The sequence below is a fragment of the Protopterus annectens genome, chromosome 3.part0 (genome assembly GCF_019279795.1).
Source record: "Protopterus annectens isolate FY-2018-M chromosome 3.part0, PAN1.0, whole genome shotgun sequence".
Classification (NCBI taxonomy): Eukaryota; Metazoa; Chordata; order Ceratodontiformes; family Protopteridae; genus Protopterus; species Protopterus annectens.
The window spans coordinates 913,054,211-913,079,428 of record NC_056731.1 but is presented as its reverse complement, the minus strand read 5'-3'; the positions used below and the strand labels follow the sequence as shown (position 1 = coordinate 913,079,428).

At 40.1% G+C, this 25,218-nt stretch overlaps 1 protein-coding gene across 1 annotated transcript in view; it reads left to right on the top strand.

Annotated features, from left to right (window-relative positions):
* The window catches only part of TYMS (thymidylate synthetase), a 443,887-nt gene that overhangs the window by 69,008 nt on the left and 349,661 nt on the right, over positions 1 to 25,218 (top strand). The window contains exon 3 of the mRNA XM_044065236.1: positions 9,873 to 10,047. Coding sequence (XP_043921171.1) covers positions 9,873 to 10,047 — 175 coding nt within the window. The remainder of the gene's footprint in view (positions 1 to 9,872; positions 10,048 to 25,218) is intronic.

Below are 25,218 nucleotides of genomic sequence, written 5' to 3'. Positions count from 1 at the left end.
TTATTCATGGTCCCCCTGCCCCCAGTAGGGAAACCCCTCTAAAGTGAAACAAAACAACTTGTAAAACCATGAAACTGAAATTATAATCATGGTTGCTGTTGATGTGTTGGAAAAGTGCATTGTGTTTATTTTTTATTCTGGATGACAATGACCCAATATCCTGTCCTTAAGCTTGCAGTTTCTTACCAATATAGAATGAACTACAATTTTGACAGTTGGCTAAATATATCACGTTCTATGTTCTACAGTCATCATATTTATTAAAATATTCTTTTTTAGTAGTGGGGTGTACAAAATGATTATTCTCAAATGTATGGGCATGCTTTACAGTGCTTATATTTAAAGGTCCCCTTACATTGGAGAGTTGTATGTCGCTTTTCACATCATCCTGTTCATGACAAAGCAGATCTTTCAAGTTTTTATTTTTCCTAAAACCAAAATTAGGACAACTTCCAGCTATTTCACTTATGTTTTTCATCTGTTAAGAGCACCTTCCAATTATATTTGATTATTTTGCATATCCCCCCTGCAGTTGGTATTCACATTTCCAAATAAATTCCTTGGTACAACATTCCTACCAAACATACCCCGCAACTAAAAAATATTTCTTTAATAAATATGCTGATTGTAGAACACGTGATATATTTAGCCAAGTGTCAAAATTGTGGTTCATTCTACATTGGTAGTCCTTAACTGCATGCTTAAGGACAGGATATTGGGTGATTAATCATACAGAATTTCAGGACATGAAATGGATTATTGAGTTGTCAGCAGATAGGACCCCCGGTCTTAATGGGGTTATACCTTTAAAGCCAGCCCTGAGAAAAAGGAGGGTACAATACTGAAATTTGGTTAACGAGTATTTTAAATTGAATTGCTTTCATTTGTGTATCTGATGAAGGGCTTGGACCTGAAAGCGCGTATGTTATTTTATCATTGTTCAAGTACAAAGTATTCTTTCAGCTTGTTTGTGCACTGCTTTTGTTTTTTTTTCTGCTTGACTGTTGTGGGCAGTACACCTTCGGTGAAAGTCTCCTCTTCTTTTCTGAATTTGATATATCCCCAAAAGTGGATGAGCTTTAAAGTTTCTTAAATTAACAAGCATTTGTTTTTCTCACCTTAAGTCTGACCATTCAGCAATTTCAACATATATGCCAGCAGGGAATAGGCTCCTGGTATTAGCCAATCCTTCCCCAGAAGTAGATGATTTTGGACAGATTTGGTAAGAGAATGTTTGTTTTTCTTCCAGTTTGGCATATAGATTTCTGACTCAGACCCATATGTGGAAGAATGTGCTTTTATTTTTATATGTATACAATATAATATAATATTATATATATATATATATATATATATATATATATATATATATATATAATGTGTGTAATTAATAAAAAAAATATATATATATATATATATATATATATATATATATATATATATGTGTATATATATATATATATATATATATATATATATATATATATATATGTATGTAGAATGTATGTAGAAGTGTGAGAGACTTTGCTACAGCCCTTCCCCCTGAAGGTAGTGCCTGTCTCAATTATTTTCTTAAGGAGTGTGATTGTGCAGACACCATGTCTGGGGCCTCTGTTTTTGAGGAGGTATGCCTGGGTATGTAATAGTTTTCTGAGATAGTGTCTGAAAATTTGAATTAAGCTTTAGATAAATGTTTTATTTAACTTATCTGCTACTCTGGTCCTCCTACACGTTGATGAAAAGGGGGCGAAATTTTAATTCAGTGAGTTTCTAAAAATTTTTAAGTCCACCTTACACATTTTCCAGATCCTCTTCCATGTCTAAGAAACAAACAAAAAAAAAAACAAGCAATCTCTGCCTTCTCAGGCCAAGCAGGGAAATGAGTTGGCAGGAGGGGAACAGTAAGAAACAAGGATCCCTGCCTAAAAAGGGACACTCTGCAACTTCAGAACCCCCACTCCTAACCCAGTTTGTCAAAACCTGTCCCAACAACGGACATTCCCCATTTGGCAACAGAGTCACACTTGTGGATGTTAAAGGTAGTTTTAAAGTTATGCATTTGACACTGGATACAAACTCCTCCTTTCAAAAGGGTAGATCTTTTCTACCAGACATGTCCTCCCCACCCTACGAATAAAACAGAATTTCTGGTTCTACAGCATTTCTCGTTCTACAGCATTTGCTCATCCTAGGAGTCATAGAACCAATGCCATTAAATGAAAGGGCAATGGCTTCTATTCAGTAATCTTTCTGGTACCAAAGAAAGAGTCTCTTTGAAGAACAGTTCCAGATCTTTCCTAAATCTGTATGTGTAAGTTCCAAAAGTCAAGATGCTGACCTTTCAAAGGGTAGATCTTTTCTACCAGACATGTCCTCTTCAGATGAAGAATTCTTTTTTACTTTTTTCCCAGAAAAAAAACTTTGCTAATTGCAGGCTGAGAATGAACTTCTGCCCTGTCTGTTCTTTCCCCATTTACCCTGAGCAAAATCTGTGTCACCCAGAGAAAATGGTTATCCCATCCCACAGCTGAAGAAGACCAGGCTGACCTGGTTTGTGGAATCTAGAAGAACTACACCAAAGGAAGCCAGAGAAGCAAGAAACTGGTCTGAGGAACAACATACAGCCAATACAGATTAACCCAACATTGGCTGAGGCATGGACTGTCGGCAAGGGCTCTCCGGCAAGTTTTTTCTCCCTATGTATAAAGGGGGAGGGACCAGCAGGAGTGCCCATGCTGCAGGATTGTTAATCAGTGCATGTAGCTTAAAGTTTAAGATGTTGGTCATTCCCACTGCTGCAGTATTCTTTAGGATGTATGGGTTGTATCCTGCCCTCTTTTACTGATATCCAGAGCAAGTCTGAAGATTCAGACAGGATCTCTCAAAATGATTGTGGTGACACCCCCCCCCCCCCTTTAGGCCAGGCAGCATCTCGTAGTTGTCCAAGAACAATTACCACAAGCTTGTTCAAAATGGATCTACTTGCACAGGGCAATGAAGTGCATTAAACTCCGTCTCAAACCTCTTCAGCTAACTGCCTGGATGTTTAGACTTCTTTTCTTGGGATGTGCAGCAGGTACTAAAGGAAGCAAGAAAACCTGCTGCTAAAAAATCTTACATTGGCATGAGGAAGAATTTTGTAGTTGCCTAGCTAATGACCAGGCCCTATTGGCATTACGTACCACTGGTACTCAAATATTTGTTACTTGGCAATTTCAGCATGTCTGCTTATGGGACCCTCCACTTTCAATGTTCCTTAGTAAAAGTTTTTGAAAGGAGTGTTGCACCTGAGACCACCACACAAACAGATTGCTCCTTCCTGGAATCTTGGTCTTTGTGCCAGAGTAGTTAACCATATCTCTGTTTGAATCTGCATATCAAGCAGATTTAAGATTCATTGCATGGAAGACTATTCTCATTGCTCCGACATCTGCAAGAAGGGTATCGGTATTGCAAGCTCTTGTGATGGGTGAACCCTATCTGGCCTCAGACAGGGTTAGGATGTCACAAAGAACAAAGCAGTCATAGGTGTTAGCCATGCATCCCAAATCTGACTAGTTCTGACACCCTTGATGAATGTAAGCATGGGCCTGGGAGATGAACCATTTATAGGTTACCTGTTTGATATTAGAGACATAGGTGCCAAACCAGGGATGAATTTCTGGTTTCCCATCCAATTGTCCAAGTTGCACTTGAATTGGGGTAGGGAGGAACTGCTTCACATGAATGGGGAGCCTGTTCCATAGATAGGTATGTATCCCAGAGACTACCCCATCTGTCTAGCAGGTCCTATTTATATCACAGGCACGGTTTAAGTCTTTAGAATGGGTAATTCTGGTACTGTTTGTTGTGGATATGCAGGAGGTCCATCAGAGTGGGGTCTGACAATGCCCTGTATGCCAGGCATAGATCTCCCCTCAAAAGCCTGTATGAGACAATACAGGGATAGGGCCTTGAGGTGGTCAGCATAGGCCATATTACTTACATGCTCTTTAGTGAGAAACCTCTCTGGACGTTCCAGTTGTTGAATATGCCTGGTTAGGTACATACAAAGGGGCACTGTACTCCATGATACTTCTGATGAATGCCAAATACAGTGGAACAATGACTTTCTTAGACTTTTTTTTTTTTTTTTTTTTTTGCCATACCTTTGTTTATAAGTTGAGCAACCTAGAATGATTTCCTCACCACTGTAGACGTGTGATGATCAAAGGCTAGATTACTATCTTTATGTGTGTCTCTTAAGTCCCTGACTACTAAGTCAACTCTAAGGGGTGTGTTGTCAATATGATCATCAGGGATGGATGACTTCCCAAAGGATACTATTATGCATTTCTTAGCATTTAGTTTTAGTCCATGGCTCTGACACCAGTTGTTTGCCTGTGTCAGCCCCTCTTGGAGAACATTTGTGTCAGTATGAGATTCATTTATGCCGAAGGTTGTTTCAGTCTCCAAGGGTCAGGATAGAACACTGGGAATCCTGGATAAAGGATTGCACATACTCTGGACATGCATAGGCAGCTTGGGTACTATCTTGATGGTACCAAATGCTTTAGAAAAGCTGGTCAGCTATTTATTTCTTGTAATGGGACTAAGAAAGGGAACTAGTGTCAAAACAGACTATTTCTAGATGGTTGTCCTCCGCTATTTCCTTTTGCTATGCCCACAATGGTAAACCAGTTCCAAGCAATCTTTGATGGCATATTTGAAAGGGGTGGACACTCTAGAAACATTCTAGATGCAGCTACTTGGCCTCTGTACATATCTTTACAAGCCATTTACAAGCTGAATTCTTTCTAGATCCAGTACTGGCTTTGCTTGGACCATTCTCAAGGTGCTTCTGGATCCATATCCTGCTCTCAGATTGGATAGGCTTGACTAATCAACGCATAGCCTGAAGGTTACTGTAGCAATGGGAGTGATTAAAGCAGTATAGTTGTGTATGTTACACTTGCCCCTTTAAAGTAGCTTTTCAAATTTCTCACTGATGCCGTGGCTGCACCCACCCCCTATTTTTGTATGTAGTTTTTGTTAGGCAAATAGATTTGGTGGTAATTTCCTGTTGACCACAGATATTGTGGAATGACCAGCCCTGTGGAAGGAGTCCGTGTGGAAGACAGCCAGTGCTTTTGGAAGCTGGCTGGTGGTTGTCTATTGGGCAAAACATAACCCGTATAGCCTAGAGCAGTGATGGTGAACCTTTTGGGTTTGGCATGTCAAAAGCTCCTGGCACAAAATAATTCAGTGTACTTCACGTGAGCAATGAATGCAAAATCAGTGTGTCTGGTAACTCTGGTGTTGGTGATCCCTGGCGTGTCCCCCAAGATGTTGTGGTGTCACCTTTGACATGCATGTCACCAGTTTGCCATCACTGGCCTAGACGCTACTGGAATTCAAATGTCTACTGTTGTGGGGAAGAGCAACTTGCACAGCTGTATTTCATGATGCAAATGGGATTTAAGCTTTACTGTTTTTACCTTCTGCATATTTTTAACCAGCTCAATGCATTCATCTTTTTTGTAAGAGTGGGCTGCATCTGCAAAGAGACAGGAAATTGAGCATTGCCTGTGTCATTCTGTCAGAACTTTTGCTCCCCGATTTATTGTTCGGTGGAAGAAAGTACTTCCAACTGTATAAATAAATTTACATGTTTTAATAAGGTGTTGAGATTTTAGTGTCATTTATGTTATAAGTGAAGGAAGCTAATCTTTCAGCTCTGCACTTTTGCTAGGATTTCATATACTTTTCTATATTCTTTTGTATTCCTATTACAAGAACAAAAGTTCACTACTTCAAACTTGTAATAGGAAGCCTCACTTCTGCGATCACAAAAGTGAACTTTTGCACAAGTGCACTTCACCAAAAACACCACAGCACAGTGAAGGACATGGCTTGTTTTATGTCCTCTACTATGGTGCGATAGTCATGGACCTTAGGGTTAGGGCACGGGTTAGGGGATAGTTTAGTAAAGCTATCCCCTTACCCTAACCCATGCCCTAACCCTAAGGTTCGCACCATAGTGGAGGACATTGCTATGTCCTTCACTGTGCTGCAGTCGTCACGGACCTTGGGGTTAGGGCACAGGTCATGGTAGGGCTATCCCCTTACTATGACCTGTGCCCTAACACTAAGGTCCGTGAGTACTGCATGGAAGTTCAGTACAACATCCGTTAGTTGTACTGAACTTCGTGTAAGTGTACTTTCGCTGCAGTGAGCATTCCGTGCACATTCGAATTAGTGAAAATTCGACCTAGTGTATGGAACTAACTCTTCTTTTTTTATATAAGATTAATCAATGGTACGTCATTAGTTGGCAATATTTCCTACCGCATACTTAACCTAATTTCAGGGCAAGTCTCAAACTAAACAGGGATGGGGAGACTGTTCTCGTCTGTCCACCATTTTAATAGTATTAAAACAAAATAGTCTTTGGAAATGGGTATGATAGGTAACCATTTGAAATGTTGGGACCCACTAGAAAAAGTCCTGAAAATTGGAAACTGGCAGAAAGCTCAGACTTGGCTATACCACGTCAGAGCTCAAACTTGATTATACCAAGTCCAAGATGGTGTTTCACAGAATGTCCTCTCCTCTGAGGTATTGGAGACTGGCAGAAAGCTCAGACTTGGCTATACCACGTCAAAGCTCAAACTTGATTATACCAAGTCCAAGATGGTGTTTCTCAGAATGTCCCCTCCTCTGAGGTATGGTGATCTTGGAGATCTATAAAGTCAGGGGTTGAAGAGAGGGGGGGTCTCTGCAAATGGAAGTTTTAAGGAGAAGTGATTTTTCAGGGTACGCTCTTCTCTTTTTGTCTGTTTTTCTGGCTTTGTCGGCACTGTGCATTTAGAGTGCCAACATTTCAGTAGGTAGCCATATGATATTGACACTAACAGTCTAGTTAGGAAGCTATGCACACTGCTGGAAAAGTAATGCTTTCTGTTGGACTTGATGCCACGGTTGTGTATGCAATTTTCCTAGCTTGGCTAAGAGTGTTTTCTGAAATGTCTGTATCAACACACTTTCTGCACTGTAGGTGCACTTCTGGTCCTGTTGGGTCCCCACATCTTCAGGCACTTAGTAAGTTGGAGCAGTCGGGCAATAGCAGGACTTTTACTGCTACTAGGTGCAGTTTCTCAAGGTGGTGTATCTCTGAGAATGTAGCTAATATTTTAAGATGTTCATCATTCCCATTGCTGCAGTAACCTTTAGACTATATGATAGGAGCAGGGCAAGTAACCATGCTAAAACAAAGGAGGAGGACCCAAAAGTGGTGAGTCTTGCTGTAAGATGCTTTTGTCAAAGTATCCACAGGCAGTGTACTCACACTTGGTCCCATTTCAGAAGTATGCACAAGCAGCCAGCATACACACCATCTTGTCAGAACTGTAGAAACCAAAAGCTCACTGATAAAATGACAGGCAAGGTGTTGCAAAGAATACACAATCAGTAATAGACAACATAATGTCCCCTGTCCATTTTAAAATGCTTCAAGGCACTAATCTTTTCAGCAATTAACTGTAAAGTTTGCACAAGCAAGTAAATTTCCACACAAAATTAACCCTGACATATAAAAACAAGCCAAAGGCTAAAAATGCAGTTCCTGACAGGAAATCCAAGATGTTCATAAAAAATAGTTTATTAAAGGAGAAATGCAGCAAAAAGCCTAAAAATAAAAGCAATATTTTCTTAAAAGGGCAGCAATCCTGTGTGGAAGAGTTCCCCATAGGGCACTTGTATGCCAGAAAAAAATCTGAAAGCTGATTGTTGCTCCTAAAAAGCCTGAAAGCTGCTGCTGCTGCTTGAGGCACCAAGAAAATACTGAAGAAATCTTCTGACTCTTAATTTCCCTCCACAGGATTGACCAATCAGCAGTCAGAGTGAAGGTGTGGGAAGGAGACGGACCTTTGTTAAGCTGACTAGTTCCTGTATACTAGGCAGGATACAACCCATATTGACTAAAGGCTGTTGCATCAGTAAGGAGTTTGAAAATCCTATTAAAATTAAGGTCTGGTTTTTCAACTTTACTTCTGTACAAGTACCCACATTTGTAAGTTGTCGAAGAAAACCACCGGGACTCCTCTAAATGTCTTGCTGGTAACCAGTATGGCTGTTCTAACTCTTGACACTGCAGGTTTTATTTCTTAGATGCCACCTTTAGCCTCATGAATAAGGGCTGTAAATAAGAGGACAAGGGAGCAAAATCAGGAAAACAAAAGGGATCAATCAGTACTGGGTCACCAGTCATCTGTGCAAGACTTGGCTATCGAGAAATTCACAGTGAACTTTATTGCTGACTGATCCTATTAGCATTTAGTTGCCTGAAGGTGTTCAGCGTTAAAAGTAGTGTGCTTGTGAGAGTTGAGTTGGTACTTATTGTATAAAATACAGAACTGTGTACTTCTGTCATAAGAAGCATTAGCTCTGTAATTGGTAGCTAACAGATTGATATTCACAAATACTTGGGAAATTGGGTACCACTGGACTGCTTTATCTTGTATCTTTGTTGCAGAAGAAACCCACCACACTCTGAAAAAGACCAAACAATTTATCCTAAGTAGATGTAAAGCACTGGCATCTTCCTAGATGAAGACTGAAACCACAGATTCCTAGTTTTCACATAGTTTATCTGTGGTACATAACTGATCTGATGCATTTCAATTAAAACCGTACCTAGAGGAAAGTGCTGGTTACCACAAAGGAGTGATTCAGTGCAGCTATTAGGTTTGTTTAAAAAAAAAAAAAAAAGTTCCTTGGTTTTAAAGCGGCATAAAACCTGTAGAGTAACCACCCCACACTCACAAACACACCTAGACTACTATGATATTTAAAAAATGTAAAAGCATTTTTATTGGGGGGGCTCGTGTGATGTTGAGCAGTTTTGAATATTTGCAATTACAGTTAAGTAGACTTTGGGTGTCTGCGCATGCAGTATTGTCTGTAGTTTGCTTATCCCAAACTCTAAATCTGTCGGAAAAGGAAACCTTTTTTTAACCTTTTTCAATTTGTTTTAAAGTTCAATGTGTTCCCCTCCCCAGTTAATTATGCTTTGAAAAGTGCTGTCTTCAACTACGTGTTTTGATGCATATGCACTTCAGTGGAGTATAGTACATTGTTATATGTACATACAAATCTGAGCTAGCTGAAGCTTAAGGTACTTCACCCCTCACTACAGTACTTTGACAGTCTTGTACTTGCAGGTACGTGCACACATTTGGGATGGAAGTTGACTGCATTTACATTCGCATCAGGAGACAGCAAAAATGCACTGATGTAAAAGTCTTACTTGAGGGAAGGGTATCCAAGATGTCTAAAGGTGTATGATGTATATGAATTTGGTGCAGGTGAGACCGTAATAAGGCAGAGTGGCCAGTAGAAAAGGAAATGAACAGGGCAGTTGAAGATGCCGGTTTGGATGAGCACAGGGACAAACTACACTTCTAGTTATGTTGGAATCTTGGTAAACAAGTCTTTTAGATGATGGCAGCTGGTTCACAGGTACTTTGTAAGAGTAGGGTGCCTCTCTGCTTATGTAGAAAAGAACTAGAAGTGGCGTTGGTTTGGCCATTTCATGTCCATTGATCACCTCTGTGTTGATGTTATAGTGGTAATCACCCGTGCTGTGCTGTACTAGGAAGCTATACCAGAGATAAACACCAACACTTTCAAAGAAAATAGTAAGTTATTCTATTTCAGTAAGTAATTCATAAAGAAAAAATCGTTCTACTTTACTTTTTAATGTTTTATCTTTAAGTCGCTATGCATAATGTTTATTGTAGTGAATCAGAGTTGAAATTTTGCCACCAACTTGTAAAATATCTGTTAAATTAGTTCTTAATGGAGCAATGTGCAACTTTTTCCCCCATTTTCAGGGTTCCACAAATGCCAAGGAGCTTTCAGAGAAAGGTGTGAAGATTTGGGATGCAAATGGCTCTCGTCAGTTCTTGGATAACCTGGGCCTTACAGACAGGGCAGAAGGAGACTTGGGACCAGTTTATGGGTTTCAGTGGAGGCATTTTGGTGCAGAGTACAAAGACATGCACACAGGTTTGAAAATTTTAAATCTTGAATTTTTTTTTTTTTAATTTTGTTAAAACTTGGTCCAAATATCTTGTCACTGCCCAGTGTAAACCCATCATGTCTATTTCTGTAGTCATTTGAAGCGAACTGTAAGCACTCTGGGGTCTATGAACCTAGGAGTGCATATTTTTACTGCTAGATGGGCCAAGATTTTTCATCAGTGCTTGATGTTATCAATTGATCGTTGCTACAGTATCCTTGGCTTTATTTGGGTTATATCCTGCTAAGAATATAACAGCTGGCCAGCTTCCAAAACTTCAGGGCACTTTACGTGTCCACACAGGCGGCTCGAACTAAAACTGATTAAAAAGCCAGGTTTGGGCACCAAGCTCTTCAGAACTTTCTTGACACCAAAGAGTATGCTGCTCAGACTTTCAAGGCTCGATGGTTGGCTTTCACTGTGTTTTTGCAGGGCAGGTAAGCTCCCATTTGGGGGGGGGAACTTTCCATTAAAATTTTTTAATACTTATTCAGAAAAGTTATTTTTAAAGCTAGCAGTTTTTGTTTTTAATGTGCTATCACGAGGGTGCACTTTTTTTCCTGTCTGTTTAAAAGATGCTTTAAAGTAATTCTGTGGATAAATTATTTTGCTTTTTGGGGCTGGCAAAGTGTAAAGTGCTTTTTTACTGTGCTTACATGAAAAAAGTGACATTTAAAGACTTAATTTTATTGTCTTTTGCTGCTTGTTTTCCCTGGGGGAATAGATACCATTATCTGCCTGACCAAGGAACTTCCATTCCTAAGGTTGATCCTTCCAGCCACAAAAAAAAAAGTTAAGCAAACAGACTTTGCCACCACAATAGGCTAGCAATTTGCCTCAGTTGCAGGTGGATGACTCTTCTGTGGCCATTAGCTCACAGACCACTGCTTTACCCCTGATCCTCTGATGTAGCACATATAGCCACTATGGCCTGGATGATAGCCACATCCTCTGTGGCTGTTGGGGTCTCCTCAGTGGGCAAGGGAGAATCAATGTTGGTCCTGGGAGAGGGAACAGGGACGTCTTTCCTGTTTATCAGATGTTTTGCCCATCCCTGGGAAAGCTGCTAATGCCACCATTTATAAAATCGTTGGCCATGTTTTTCCTGTCAAAAAAAGAGAAAACTAAACATTTCTCTGCTTCTCAAATTTGTTTAGACAGGAGTAGTTTACTGGGTCTAGCTTGAAGGGATTCAAGGTTCTTAATGTAGACGGGAAGCTGAGGGACTGATACAGAGTTTTCTTCTCTGATTTCTGATGTCAGACAGAGCGGCTCCATTTCTGATTCTCCCTATGGGGGTTTCTTTTTTTCAGAGAATGTTTTCAGAATGTGCCAGTGTTTTCCCTGGGAGAACACAGAGGTTTCTCAGTACCTCAGAAAATTTGAACTGCTACAGACTGAATTTCCAAAAGTTTCACCCATTCCTCCAATTCTGTGTGCTTTGGAGGATGTTACTGCCTGCAATCATCCTTGATACTCAACTAGCTGCCCCTACAAAAAAAGGGAGGGCAGAATGTGTATATACTCTTCTCAAACCTGACTCTGCAACTGTAGTTAATTCACCTGCTGCTAAACACTTGGGTAATTCTCATTCATGTAGAGGCTTATCCCATCTCTATTCATTCACTTCAGGAGTGTCACATGATCAGCTCTACCATATCCTTTAGACTATCCAATGCACCAAGCATGTTCACAAAGAGTCTAGCTCCAGTTGTAGCTCATTGTAGGCTACAGGGTATCCACATTCTCCTTCTTTAGACAACCTGCTTATCTTTGCAGGGTTCCCCTCTCCCCAAGTGTCGGGAATTTTTCACTTGGTTCAGAGATCTCTTACACAAGCTGGGATTGTAAGAGAACATCCAAAGGTCTTTTGACTGTCGCAAGGGATTGTGTTTTGGAGCTGTTGTCCAGATATGTCCGTTCAAAGAGCTTTTCTTCCACAGGAATAAATAGTTCTCTATCTAGATCTAGTTCTAAGGTTTTCCACTCTGATTTTGGTCACTTTGAGGGAATACCACAGGATTTTGGATCTCATAACATCTATGACTTTCATGATGCCCCTGGCCAAAACTCCATATGAAAAGGATACAGTGGGATCTCAAGTATCTGTTTCCAGCACCAACATATGTCTTTTGACATCTCACTGCTGAGATTTGTAAAAAATCAATTAGTAGGGACAACAATTATCCGTAAATCCAGGTCTTACCTTCTCCCTCCCTATTCCAAAGCAGTATGTCACCACAGATGGCTCTAACTCTGCTTTGGGAGCATTTTCTTGAGGGATAAGACTGCAAGGTGTGTGGGACACAAAGGGCAGAAGCAAGCACATTAATATAAATGCTTCAAGGCACTCGACTCTGAATCCTCATTGCTCTCAGACCTCTTCAAATTGTTACTGACAATACCACAGTCATGTGGTACATCACCAAGCATATGGGAAGCCAGGTTGTACCCCCCCACATTTGTAGACTAACCATATGAGCCCTGACAATATCTCAGAATGCCATGAGCCCTGACAATATCTCAGAATGCCTCCTAAATAGCTTGAAACATGACTTTTCAGGACCACTTGTCACTTTTTCAGCTATAGCCTCAGAAGTAGGCTTTGTACCATGGTAAAGGGTGGGCCATCCACAGACCCCTAAAACTACAGACCTATTAGTCTGACTAGCCTAATGTGCAAAGTCATGGAAAAGAATCATTATGTAAATGATTGACAAAAACATAGCCAACATTTGCACACGGACCCAACCCAGTGTCCCAATATGAAAGGAACCTCATGCCTACCAAGCTTGGTGGAATTCTTTGAGAAGGTCACTAAGGCAACAGATGAGGGGGAAAGCTGTGCATACTGTCTATCCGGACCTGATTTAAGGTGTTCAATACACTACGGCTCAACTGCAAAAGAGTTATTTATCCAGAATGATGGCGTAGCTATGGGCACGTCATGTGCCAATAGCTACGCCAACGTTGTCATGGCTGAATGGGAGAATGCAGTATTGCTCCCCAGTTCTGAATTTAAGCAATATGTCCCTTTTTATAAGAGGTTCGTGGATGACCTCTTTTTAATTTGGGATGGTAATGAGGAACAGTTACTACAGTTCAAGAGCTTTATAGATAGCACTACTAGTTATCTTAAATTTACCATGAGTTATTCAAGGAGTTATATTTCTTTTTTGGATGTAGATGTTATTAGATTAGACAATGGACTAGTTAATACATCGGTACATAGGAAAATGTGTTATAAAAATACTCTGCTCCATAGAACAAGCATGCATCCACTACATGTATTTGAAAATGTTGTGAAGGGGCAGACCATGAGGCGTCGACTGAATCCCTCTGATAGTGGCTTTATGGTTGAAGCTGAGAATTTAAGAACCATGTTTTTGAAGAGGTCTTATAAGGATGCGGAAATAAACAGGGCTTTGACTGACACATATAGTCTGAGAGGAACTAGAGCCTGCCCTTATTTCTCTAGTAATTTTAAGGTCGAGGAGTTAGTTACTCAAGGACAGGCACATAAGGCGAATGTTACAGTGAATGTACCTATTTATTATACTAGTGATGTAACCAATATAAAATATATTATAGAAAAATATTGGGATGTGCTCACTGTTGATGAAGATGTTTCTAAATTAGTAGGAATAAGACCTAGATACACATACAAGAATAAGATGAATTTGAAAAGTATGTTGTGTCATAAGGAAGGTGTGAGGTACATGACGTCGAATTTTAATACGGTTGCATGTGGTAGTTGTAATCAGTGTAGTTTTATTAACAATAGTAATATATTTGAACAGCCTGTCACTGGACAAATCTTTTCTTTTTCCACAGGGACTAATTGTGACTAATTGTAGGTCAGTAAATGTGATTTATCTCGCTAGTTGCACTGCCTGCCAAGCGTTTTATATTGGCAAAACCAATAGGCAGTTGAGGTTGAGAATTAGGAACATCTTTATAAAATGAGAATAGGTGATATCACTAATGCACTAGCGAAACATCAGATACAGGCAGGGACTACACATTCCTTTACCTTTTTTGTCTTGCAGATTATTCATGACACTATGAGGGGTGGGGATGTGGAAGCTTATACACTTGAGATGGAACTCAGATGGATTATAAGGTGCAGAGCTGATTCAACCCCTGGGTTGAATGATAAAGTTAGTCTACAACCTTTTTTGAAAAGAAGGAAGTTAGGTAAAGCTGTGAATAAATACAATTAAATACAAAATAATATATATAATATATTTTATTATTTTTTGAACAGTCACTTTTGCTTGTTTTTAACTGTTTTATCTATGTTTCATAATGGATGTTTTCATAGTAGAAGCTTCATGAATATTTTATTGTTTAATTAATTGGTTTGAACAACACCCTGTTGTTAATTGTTGAAGCTATTTAATGACTGTGTGATGTGTATGCTGCTACAGTCTGAGGAAGCCATTCTGGTGAAAGCGCTTACTACTGCATGCAATAAATAAGGTTTTTTATCGTTTTGGACGTTGTGGACTGCTTTCTGGTTTTGCTTTTTATTTGCCATTGCTGCTTAGTACTACTTGCTGGTGTCTGCAGAGGAATGCAGTATTTTTGTGACTTTGCGAACAAGCAGTGTTCTGTACACAAGGTTTTTATTTTTATGCTACATGTTTTAACAGGAACGTGGTCTCTCTGTGCTTGCCTTTTATTCTTGATTTGGTTAAATTCACTGAATAGGTTATAAACCCATACACATCTTGCTGGATTGCCAGCTGGCTTACAGACAGGTCCCAAGAATTCAGGATTGATGAGAACCACGTCCACTGAAGTTACCAGTGGGGTGCCTTTGGGCTCCATGCTGGGACTGCTCCTATTTGGCATCTACTTACATTTGGTAAAGGCTAATGTCAAGGGCCTTCGGCTGACCAAGTTCGCAGATGACTAAATTGAGAGCCATTGTAGATTCTCCCATGATTTAAAAATATTACAGCAGGGTCTAACACAGACCAAACGAGTGGTGCTAAAATCACAAATTAAAACTCAGTGCTAAGAAATACATTATAGTGCCTTTTGGGAAAACTGCTACCCAGGCCAATTACTCCATTGATACACCCTTAAGAGTTTGTCTGGTAGTCTGAGATCTGGGAACATATTTGTAGACCGTAATCTGGCCGTTGACAACCATGTGGCCAGAGTAGTAGGAAAATAATTGTCACCCACCTTTTAAGGGTATATCATCCAGGTCCAAGGAAGTCATAATGCCACTTCAGCTCTTACCAGCCCCATTGAATATAATGCTTCATTTTGGGGCATGTACTGACCAGGTATATGCAACAATTGGAATGCCCACAAAGGTTCCTTTATCAGGAGAATCCAGTGCATAAACACATTGTTCTGTACAGATCGCCTTAAAGCCCCATCTCTGTACTTTATCTTAAAGGTTACTGAGTGGCAGTCTATGCCTGGCATGCAAGGCATCCTCTGATCCAGCTCTTATGGACCTTTTGCACATCTGCAAAATGAGCAGCATTGGAAACACTACATCCAAGAATTTAAATGTTTGTGACACAAGACATTTTGGTGAGACCGAGATGTCTGAGGATCCCCATGGTCTGGAACAGGCTTTCCATCCATGGGAAGCAAGAGTCCATCTGTAATTTTCACCAATGGATGAGAAATCTGAAATTTACCTGGGGTCTGGCCCCCATATCTCAGTTTTTGCCATTACTGTCTACCTCTGTCTAACATACCCCCCCCCCATAACTTCTAGAAACTTCCTAACATATACCTTGTCCTAATAAACGCCCCCATTACATAGTGACAATTAGGTTGGGTTGCACAACTATGGGTATAAAGGCCCTAGTGATGGCTATTGTGTGTAATATAATATATATAGTAGCCTTTGCTATGTATTTTGTTATATATCAAGTATAACAGAAAGTAAGACAACTGTCTGGAAATAGTCTGTTCTGGCTCGGGTTCATAGGTGTTTTAAATATAAAACACCTATAAACCTGAGCAAGAACAGACTATTTCCAGATAGTTGTCTTACCTTGTGTTGTACTTGCCATAACAAAACTGTTCCAGGCAGGGGTCAGGGCCCACTCAACCAGGGCCTTTGCTTCATCTATGGCTTTTTGCAAAGGTTAGGTTCTCCAAGCATTCTAGAAGTAGCAACTTGGACCTCTGTACTTTACAAAGCACTATAAGCTTGATTACTTTTCAGGTTTTGCTAGGACCATTCCCCAGGTGCTCCTGGACCCTTCTTACACCTCCCAAATGTAGTGGGGTAACATACCCATATAGCAAAGGCTACTGCAGGTGTGATAAATATAATGCACATACTACAACCTTACTGAGCATGTCAGATCTCAAATTCTTAATTCTCCCCTTGATAAGAAGGTATTTTGGCACCTCATCTAATGAAGACTCTGAGAAGCTGTCCAAAGGAGTTAAGCACTTTTTTTTTTCTGTACCCTGTCCACAAATACAACAGAAATCATCCTTTCAGCTGTGGGCTGTTTTATGGGAAATATAAACCTTCCCAATAAAAATCAAGGAACACCGTTCAAGAAGCAATGGCAAGGCATTTTTTTTCTCCTTAAACCCACCTCATGGCCAAGAAAAAAATGACACACTCTCACCCTGGCAGCTGTCTAAACCTTTCAACAAATCTCTCCTATTACCCATGAACCCACTGGGAGACTGTTCCAAAGGGGAAATATTTAAAAATGTGTATGGATAACATTAGGACTCTTTCCTCCAAATCTAGAAATTTCCCTTCAACTTCAAAATCAGACCCATCACTTTCTCGTACCTTGGGGCAGTTTTTGGGAATCTGTAGCAGAGGACCATAAAGAAAAAGTATCATATTTAACGAATATTCTTAGTGCCTAAAATGGGAATGTGGACACCTGTTCTGGACTTGTCCTTCCTAAATCTTCACATTTTGAGATTGCAATGTTCAGAATGCTCACCCTGCAGTCCTTTTTCTTATAATTTCCATCTCTGTTTAATAACCCTTTACCTAAAAGATGCCTATTCCTGTTCACAGAAAATTCCAGTTTAAAGGTTTTCAATTCTTTACTCTTTGGTCTATCCAGAGTCCCAAGGGTGTTCAGAAATTGTGTAGAATTAGTGACTGCTTTTTGCAAGGCATTCACATCTTTCTCCATTTAAGATGACTTGAAGTATTTTTGCAGAATCTATTCAGAATGGTCAGTCTATCCTAGTTCTCTAATCTGTTTCTTAACCTAGATTTAAACCTCAACCTGGAGAAATTCTTTCCTCACTTCTGCCATCAGTAACATTTCTAGGATACCTGCTAGGCACTTCTCAAATGGTTATTTATCTTCCCTGGGCAAAATGAACCTTTTACCAAGAAGTGTTTCTTCAGATTTTCTGAACGCTGTATAACTACAGTAAGTGAGTATCTCAGGATTTTGGGATGCATGGCCTTCACTATTGTAATGATCCCACTAGGCAGTTTGCACATGAAAACAAGTTTGGTTTTTGTTGTCATTTATGTGGACCCAACATCAGCATCCTTTTAAACCTTGTATGTTGCCATTATGATTTTCTTTGATAAGTAGTGCTACTGAACTCCCTTCCCTTACCTATGTCTCTAATATGTTCTTTCAACCTTTCTTTAAAACTTCTCCTACTTTCACCTATATACACTTTGTCACATGGGCATTTCAATCCATACACTATTCCTATACTATCCCAGGTATACATTCCATTCTGAAAAAAAAATGTTTTCATTAATTTTATCAAAGCTTTGTGTAATGTATTGACAGTAGCTGCACTTTACACATGGGAAAGTTCCCTGCATTTCTAGTTCTTGATTTCTTGGTTCTGTGAGCAATTGGAACCTGCCATGCACTAAAAATCTTTCTCTTTCCCTTGTATAAGAGAACTGTGGAATCTTTTTTGCTTTTTCTCAAATATTTGCTTCTTTCTAACATACCCCAGTGGTATTTGACTATTTTAACCAACTTTTCTGAAAAGATGGTTTATTGTGTTACAAAATACATTGCTTGCTCTTCCTGATTTGTTGTTGCTTTACTCTTAAGTTTTTTTTTTCTTGCTTCTTACTAATTTACTAGATAACTCTTTCTATACTTCTGCTTTTTCATTATAACCTCTCTCAAACATTTTTGCTGTCTTGTTCATTTCTATTTCACTTTCTTTTCCGACACTGCTGAGTCTTAATCTTAACTAATTCTCCATAGGGTATTGATTTAATGGTGTGGGGGGATAACTCTCACCATGTAATATATGATTAATTCCTTAAAATTTCTTATGTATTGAGGTCTTAATTTTCTCATTAATTCCTGTTAGAATAATATCTAAAAAGTTGACTTTTATCCTTTCTGAATGCCATCAAATTTAATAGTATAGTGATTTTTATGTAAAATTTGAACAAAAGCTTCTACTTCATTCCATCCCCCATCACATATAAACAATCAAATCCTCCATGAATCTATAGTATCTTAATACATAGTTTTGAAATGCTGTTCTTATTTACTCAGCATGTTGTAGTTGCAGTATTTAGTATAGCTTTGCAGTTGTCAGGCGTCTGAATTTTTTGCAGTGTTATGTCAGACTCTCAAGGTTTCAAAAAGTATACCAAATGCAGGCACAAGCTGCCCCCTCAAGACCCCTGTTTACTGTTGGGGGCTTCTCATTTAAATTAAGATTGCCCATCTTGTTCTTTCACTGCTAGGGCTTTTCCAACAAGAATAGAGAATTTGATATTCAAAGGTCATCTTAACCCACAGATAAGCCTCAACTTCTGTAAGATTCTCTTCCACTGGCAGCATTTATCTGACCTCCAAGTGAGACAAGTCTCTGATCAAAGCTAAGAAGAGAGAAAAGGAAAAAGACAAAGGATAGATCCTGATAACTGACCAATCATTTACCTTACTGTCATGGAAACCATCTCTGGATCTGATGGTACTGTTTGGACAGGATCCAAAATCAGTTTGGCGGTTGGAACAGCCTGCCTCTCTACTTCAGTCCTCCGCTCTGCCCTAGTTCTTGGCTGAACAAGTTAGCCAGAGACTCCAATCCCCTATTCTCCAAGAAAGTAGATGCTTTAGACCACCTTCTGTGGCATAGTCTTCAGTAGTTTCAGAGCCTTACTGAACAGGATGTTGACAGGATAGTGAGGAAGTTAACCAAGATGCAAATCCAGCCAGGGGATCTCTGTACTGTTCTCTGGGAATGTACCAAGTACGGTCCAACATGCCCTCTATTTCTCTGGCTCTGTCCCACACAAAAGCACCTTCATCAGCATTGACAGTCTTGGAGATGCTGTCATCACACTCTTCTAGACACTGGTGTTAGGTTTGGAGCCGAAGCGTCTGTGCCAGAAGTCGAGGAGATTGGTTGGCACCAGTGTTTGAGCCATCTTTACTTTTTGGGGCCTTGGCATTCAACAATTCAGATCAGAGTTGCCTTCGGAATCGAGACGCCTTGGCACAGATCTTCTCTGGACAGAGAGTGGTTATCGGTCAGTTCCAGCTTTGGCCTTCAACCTTTTTTTTTCTTAGAGTCCGAGCTGTGTCTAAGAAGGCCCCTCCCTCTGTGTCAGATCCTCCCAAACCCCGGCAGGGACAGCCAGAACCTCGAGCTTCTGAGGTCCTGTGCTATGTTGTCGGTCTGATTCTGAACTTTTTGATCTCCCAGCAGAAACAGTTCACAAACAGACATGCAAATGGAAGCACATAGACTTCTTTCCAGAGTCATTCAATGAAGACACGGATTTCAGATGAAAGTGAAGGGTCTACCGCTTCCCCTCCAAAGAAAATCAACTGTGGTGAAATCTTTTGAGTGGATGAAGCAGAGAGGGGAGGATGGTCCACCCAATCTCCCTCACCCACCTAATCATTCTTGGAAGCTTTGGTTTTGGCTCAACATCCTCCTGTGTGGTACCACCCACTGACGCCCTCCTTGATCTACTGGGTATGGAAGGACCATGATGTAGTGTAGCCTAGCTTTAAGAAAGCTGATAGAATTTTGGCAGCTCCAAAAAACAGAAAATGTTGGAGCAAAGTTACTCCACTAGATGCTATGGTGGTAGCATCGGCCATGTAGAAGGAATTATGTGAAGAAAGTTGCTCTGTTCATCCCCTAGCAGGGGGAGTCCAGGGTAGTGGACAGGTTCAAGAAATGGATTGTGCCTCTGCTTCCTTTTGGTCTCTGAATTATTTGGCTTATGTCACCAGTTTCCAGAGAATTTGACCAAGGAACTCTTTGAATCCCATTTGGGTATCTTGCCTGTAGATGTTCAGAAGACAGTGGACTCCAGCTTTCTACCCTGTAATCAGCTTCTAACATAGCCATGCATCTACTATCTAATGCAGCTGATGGCACAGCCAGGACAGCAGGGTACTAGCATCACCATGTGCCGTCATCTCTGGAAATGCATTTGTGACTTGCAAAAATCTTTAAAACATCCTTTGTTAATGCTCCCTTTGATGGGTAGACACTTTTCAGACCCAATGGTAGACTATCTCTGCGGTGGGGAATCCGGTTTTCCACTCCACTAAAATCCTTCTTTAGAAATCAAAGGGTGGAGAAAGGACATGCTTCTGAAAATAGGAGTTCTTTCTACAACTCTCCTAACTCCCCCATCCAGATTGCCTCCTGTGGACCAGAAGTCCATGAAATTAACTGCATGGTTTCTTCATTTTTGACTATGGCCAGAGACGCCAGGCTCCCCACTACTGTTAGAATCAGCTTCTCAGAAGCAGGCCATAAAAAATGAATACCACAGTAAATAGAAAAGGTTCTCTTTAGGCAGTCTCCAGAGTATTGGGCCCCTTTTCAGCACCCATTCCATCCATATTAGAATTTTTATCTGAACTTTTTGACAACTGTTCTAGTTTATTCTATCAAAGTTCAAATGGGAGCTGTCTTGACTTTTCACATTGGCCATAATGGTTCCTCCCTTGCTTCCCTAAAGATTTCTAAAGCCTTTGGGGGGGCCTTTCTGTTCTGACCTCCCATCAAGGACCCAGCACCTCCATGGGGCATTTCTGTTGTGCTTCAAACTGTAACTTTTCTGGCGGCAGTTAAATCGGTCAGATGGTTTCTGGAATTACAGGCACTTTTCTTGTAACCTCCCTAACTGTTCTTGGGTCACATTAGTTCTCAGAGAAACATTCTCCCCATGGTGGGACCTGAAGCACACTTCCCCAGATACTCAGAGGTGAGTGTTTTTACACATGTTGGATATTCATCGCCAGCTCAGGTTCTGTCTTCGTAGAACTAAACAATTGAGGAAATATAAGTTTATTGCCTTTTTAGATCCAAAAGTAGGTAAAGCTGTTGACAAAGTTACCCTCTCTAGGTTGTCCAACTGCATTTCCTTGGTATGTACTGGATGAAAATAGACAACACTGGATGCAAAAGTTATTACTTACCATAATAATAGATCCCTGTTGTCTGATTTTCGTCTGGTTCAACCTGTCTCCTGCCTAAATTGACATCTGTGACTTTGGATGACTGGGAGGATTTATGCTCTACTCCTGTCTGAAGAGTCCTGTACTGACTTTCCTTTCCTCTCCTGCTTGATTTTTAGTTGTAGTGTTTTTTCTTTTTTTGTGGTGCACAGTATTTGGTCATTCTATGCTGGATGAGCACAAACTCTATCTGAGGTAAAGGATGGAAATGGACAGGATGAGAGAGCTCTGATTTAACCCAACCTTGCATCTGACTGCCTGGATAAGAGTTTACTCCCCAGACACCCTTTTTTTCTGAGTATTTTTAACCTGTTTTAAAGGAGGCTAAGACACTGATACTAGAAAATTCTATTTATATAAATAGGATAGATTTTATATGTGATTTTTGCTAAAATCTGACTGTGTGTGTCAAATGAAAAAACTTCAAAGACCAATACACGCAAGGTTTAGTTGAGGCACATTTAATAACTTGCTGCAAGGAGACAAAAACATGCAAATACAGGATTTTGCCTAACTACTAACAGGAAGTTTGCTATTCTTGTACTGTTCTACAAGATATTTCCTTCTATGGCTGACGTAATCAAACACAACTTTCAGTATTGTTCTACCGCAGATGTTACTCATATTTTCTGCTGACATGACTGGATTTATGAAAAACATTTTGAGAAAAACAACCTGGCCTTCGTGGGCCCTAGCCAGTTACAAACTTCTATTGTGTAGTTCTAATACATGTGTTACATTTCAAGATACTTTTCTAACTTAGACACAAGCAAATGCTGATTGCAGTTCATATTTTCAAGCAGTCTTTATTCTGATTATCTATAGCTTCTGCAGCTGTGTGTTTTCTCACAGCACAAGCGGATCTCCTTGTTTAAGTCTCAACATTAATACATCTATTCATTATTTCCTGACGCAAGCAGAACTTATCTGCTTTCCTGTAAATTTCCAAAGCATAAGCAATAGCTGCACATATTTCATAACAATACAAGGTTAGAAAGCTTCTGCAATTCGTACAGATTTTATGCAGTGTGAAATAGAATAAATGTGTTAACCCTTTTCAAGCCTTAAATGCACTAAGCAAATTACTAATGCATACACTAATACATATTTTTCTGACATTTCCCCCCTTTTAATACTTTTATTCTACTTTCAAAATAAGCATAAACAGTTTTTTTCTTCTCCTAACCTCTTCCTACTAAGGATTTGCAGTTAAGAGAGTCATTCAGTTTAAACTTATGAAAGCATTTCAGTTTTTCAATAGTTCTTCAAACTCAGCACTTTGATATAAGGTTTCAGAAACTGACATGTCTATAAAGTCTTTAATCAGTCTTTTCATGCAGGGGATGCCACAGCAAACACATACTCCCAATAGGAGCATTCCTACACAAATGGCAATTAGGATGTTCATTAGGATGGTACCCCACCCCCCAAACCATTTCTGGAAAAAATCCGTCTGTGGGTTTGGTCCTGGCCGACACTTGCTGAATTACCTCTAAGATGATTGTCTTATCTCGTGTTTATGGTCAGGAATATACGAACAGCACTCCTCCTAGATTAAAGTGCAAGTACCGCCTCTCGTCGCTAGGGTGGAGTCAAGAGCCACGTGGTTTTGAAGCACTACAGTTCTCATGGCATTCAGTTAATCAGTCACCAATTTGAGAGCAGAAAAAAGTTGCATTGCTCATTACTTCGAGAAGTTTAGACAGTTTTCTCAGCTCCCAGATTGATTTCACTGCTCCATATGCTGGTGATATGCCTGCCCACGACATAACAGTCACTCAGTTCCATGTGTGTCAGTATCGCCTATAGAATGATGATTTGTCCAGCGCACATCGATTTTTCTTAACTGGTGTCTTGACCTCTCGGACATTCCAAATTTTTCCCCGAGGTAAAACTGCAGTGTGTCGTATGGCCGGAACCAGGTAGCCCAAAAAAACAACTGCCGGACCAATTCTCAGGTAACCATTTGTATGCCTTTCTGCCACACACAAAATAACAGTCCTACTTTAGTAGTAACTTTGCTATGAATATACACTCGCCCTGCATGAACCATTTTTCTATCAATTATAGACAGTTGTTTATAAAGAACAGAATTATGTTTTACCTCATCAATTGTTTTGTGCATCAATTCAAGAAATGAATCCTAGGTTGTATTACAATAAGAACCTGCATTGTTAGCTTTATTGTAACATTTATAAGGAACAGTCACATTGCAATTGCTCCAACCCACCTGAACAGTATCATTTTTATAAAAACACAGTTCCCTTTTGTGGAACAGACCAGTGCAATGCTATTTTATCTTGTGATGTAATGGTTGAGGTATCATATTTTCCCAGGTCTCGTTGACCCCTAGGGGGACTGAGGTCATTAATAATCCCCCGTATGCTGTCGGCAAAGCTGTGCAAATCCAGCAATTCGAAACATTGAAAGTCTCGGCATACACATATTTAATTGCCTGGTAAGTGAAGTTTGGGTGCCAGTCTGAGTAACTCTTCACGTTTATTCAGTTTGTGTGGCTGGAAAAAGGAATGGCCACAACAAAAAGATTACTGTCACTAATGCAGTTAACAGGATGATTATGCAATACTTCTGAGGAAATGGTTGTTCTGCATTCCTGTTCGGGATTCTATCATTTTTGCTCTTGACATGTGACAAGATTTTTGTCCAATTCAAAGTTCTTAACTAGTTTGCAGTGCATCAGGTGGATCCACGAGGCGATCTTGACTGCAGTGGGTGTCGACAGAAGCACTTGATATGGACCCTCCCACTTTGGTGACGCCCAATTCCTCCTCTTTGTTTTCACCCAGATCCAGGTACCTGGTGCCACTGCCACTTTTGATGGTCTGGGTTGTTCTTTATCTGAAACAGAATTTGACTGCAACAGATGTTTAGAATTCAACAAATTTCTCGTATACTCTGCTAGTGTACAGTCTGCTTCCTGGTCTGTGGGCATGAGAGGTTTCCACTGAGGTATATAATAAGCCCTTCCAATTAGTTTTTCAAAAGGAGTCCATCCTTTGGCATTCGGAACTGTTCTCATGCTCAACAGTGCCAGGGGCACACAATACACCCAATTTCTCTGTTTCTAACGCCCCTTGTGCATGGTGTTTATTACAAACGTGGCACATTAAACAAAATTTTTTAGAGTAGTTTAAGAATCCATATGTTGTGAACACTCTGTTCACCAGCTGTACCATCCCCCCTGTTGAGCCATGGCATTGCCCATGTGGTAATCGATTAGATTTACAGAGTGCAAAGAACTCCTGGGGCAATGAACAGCTGGCTACACTGTTCCCTTCCATGTCCCAGTACAAATTACGTAATATCAATCTGTTTGCACGATTTCTAAACCATTCTTGCTCATATTCCTTATCTGGTCCTGGTGTGTTACAATAATAGAGTACAGTGCAACAAATGTTTATCAATGTCAAGGGAGGGGAACTTGCTGATGGCTACATTCATCAACTCTTCAATCACTGCCCCTGGACCAGTCATAACCAAGTTCTGGCTGTACCAATAAAACATTTTGCCCTCAGATTGCACTGCAAAGGTTTTAATTTGTTGCTGTGCTTCCATACCCTGCATAGTCGGAACTACTGCTACACCAAATAGCTGCATAAGGTCTCTGCCCAAGAGGTTTACTGGGCATTTTGCAGAAACAATTTTGCTTTTTGGGGTCAATCCTGAAACAGGATCAGCTATTACAATATA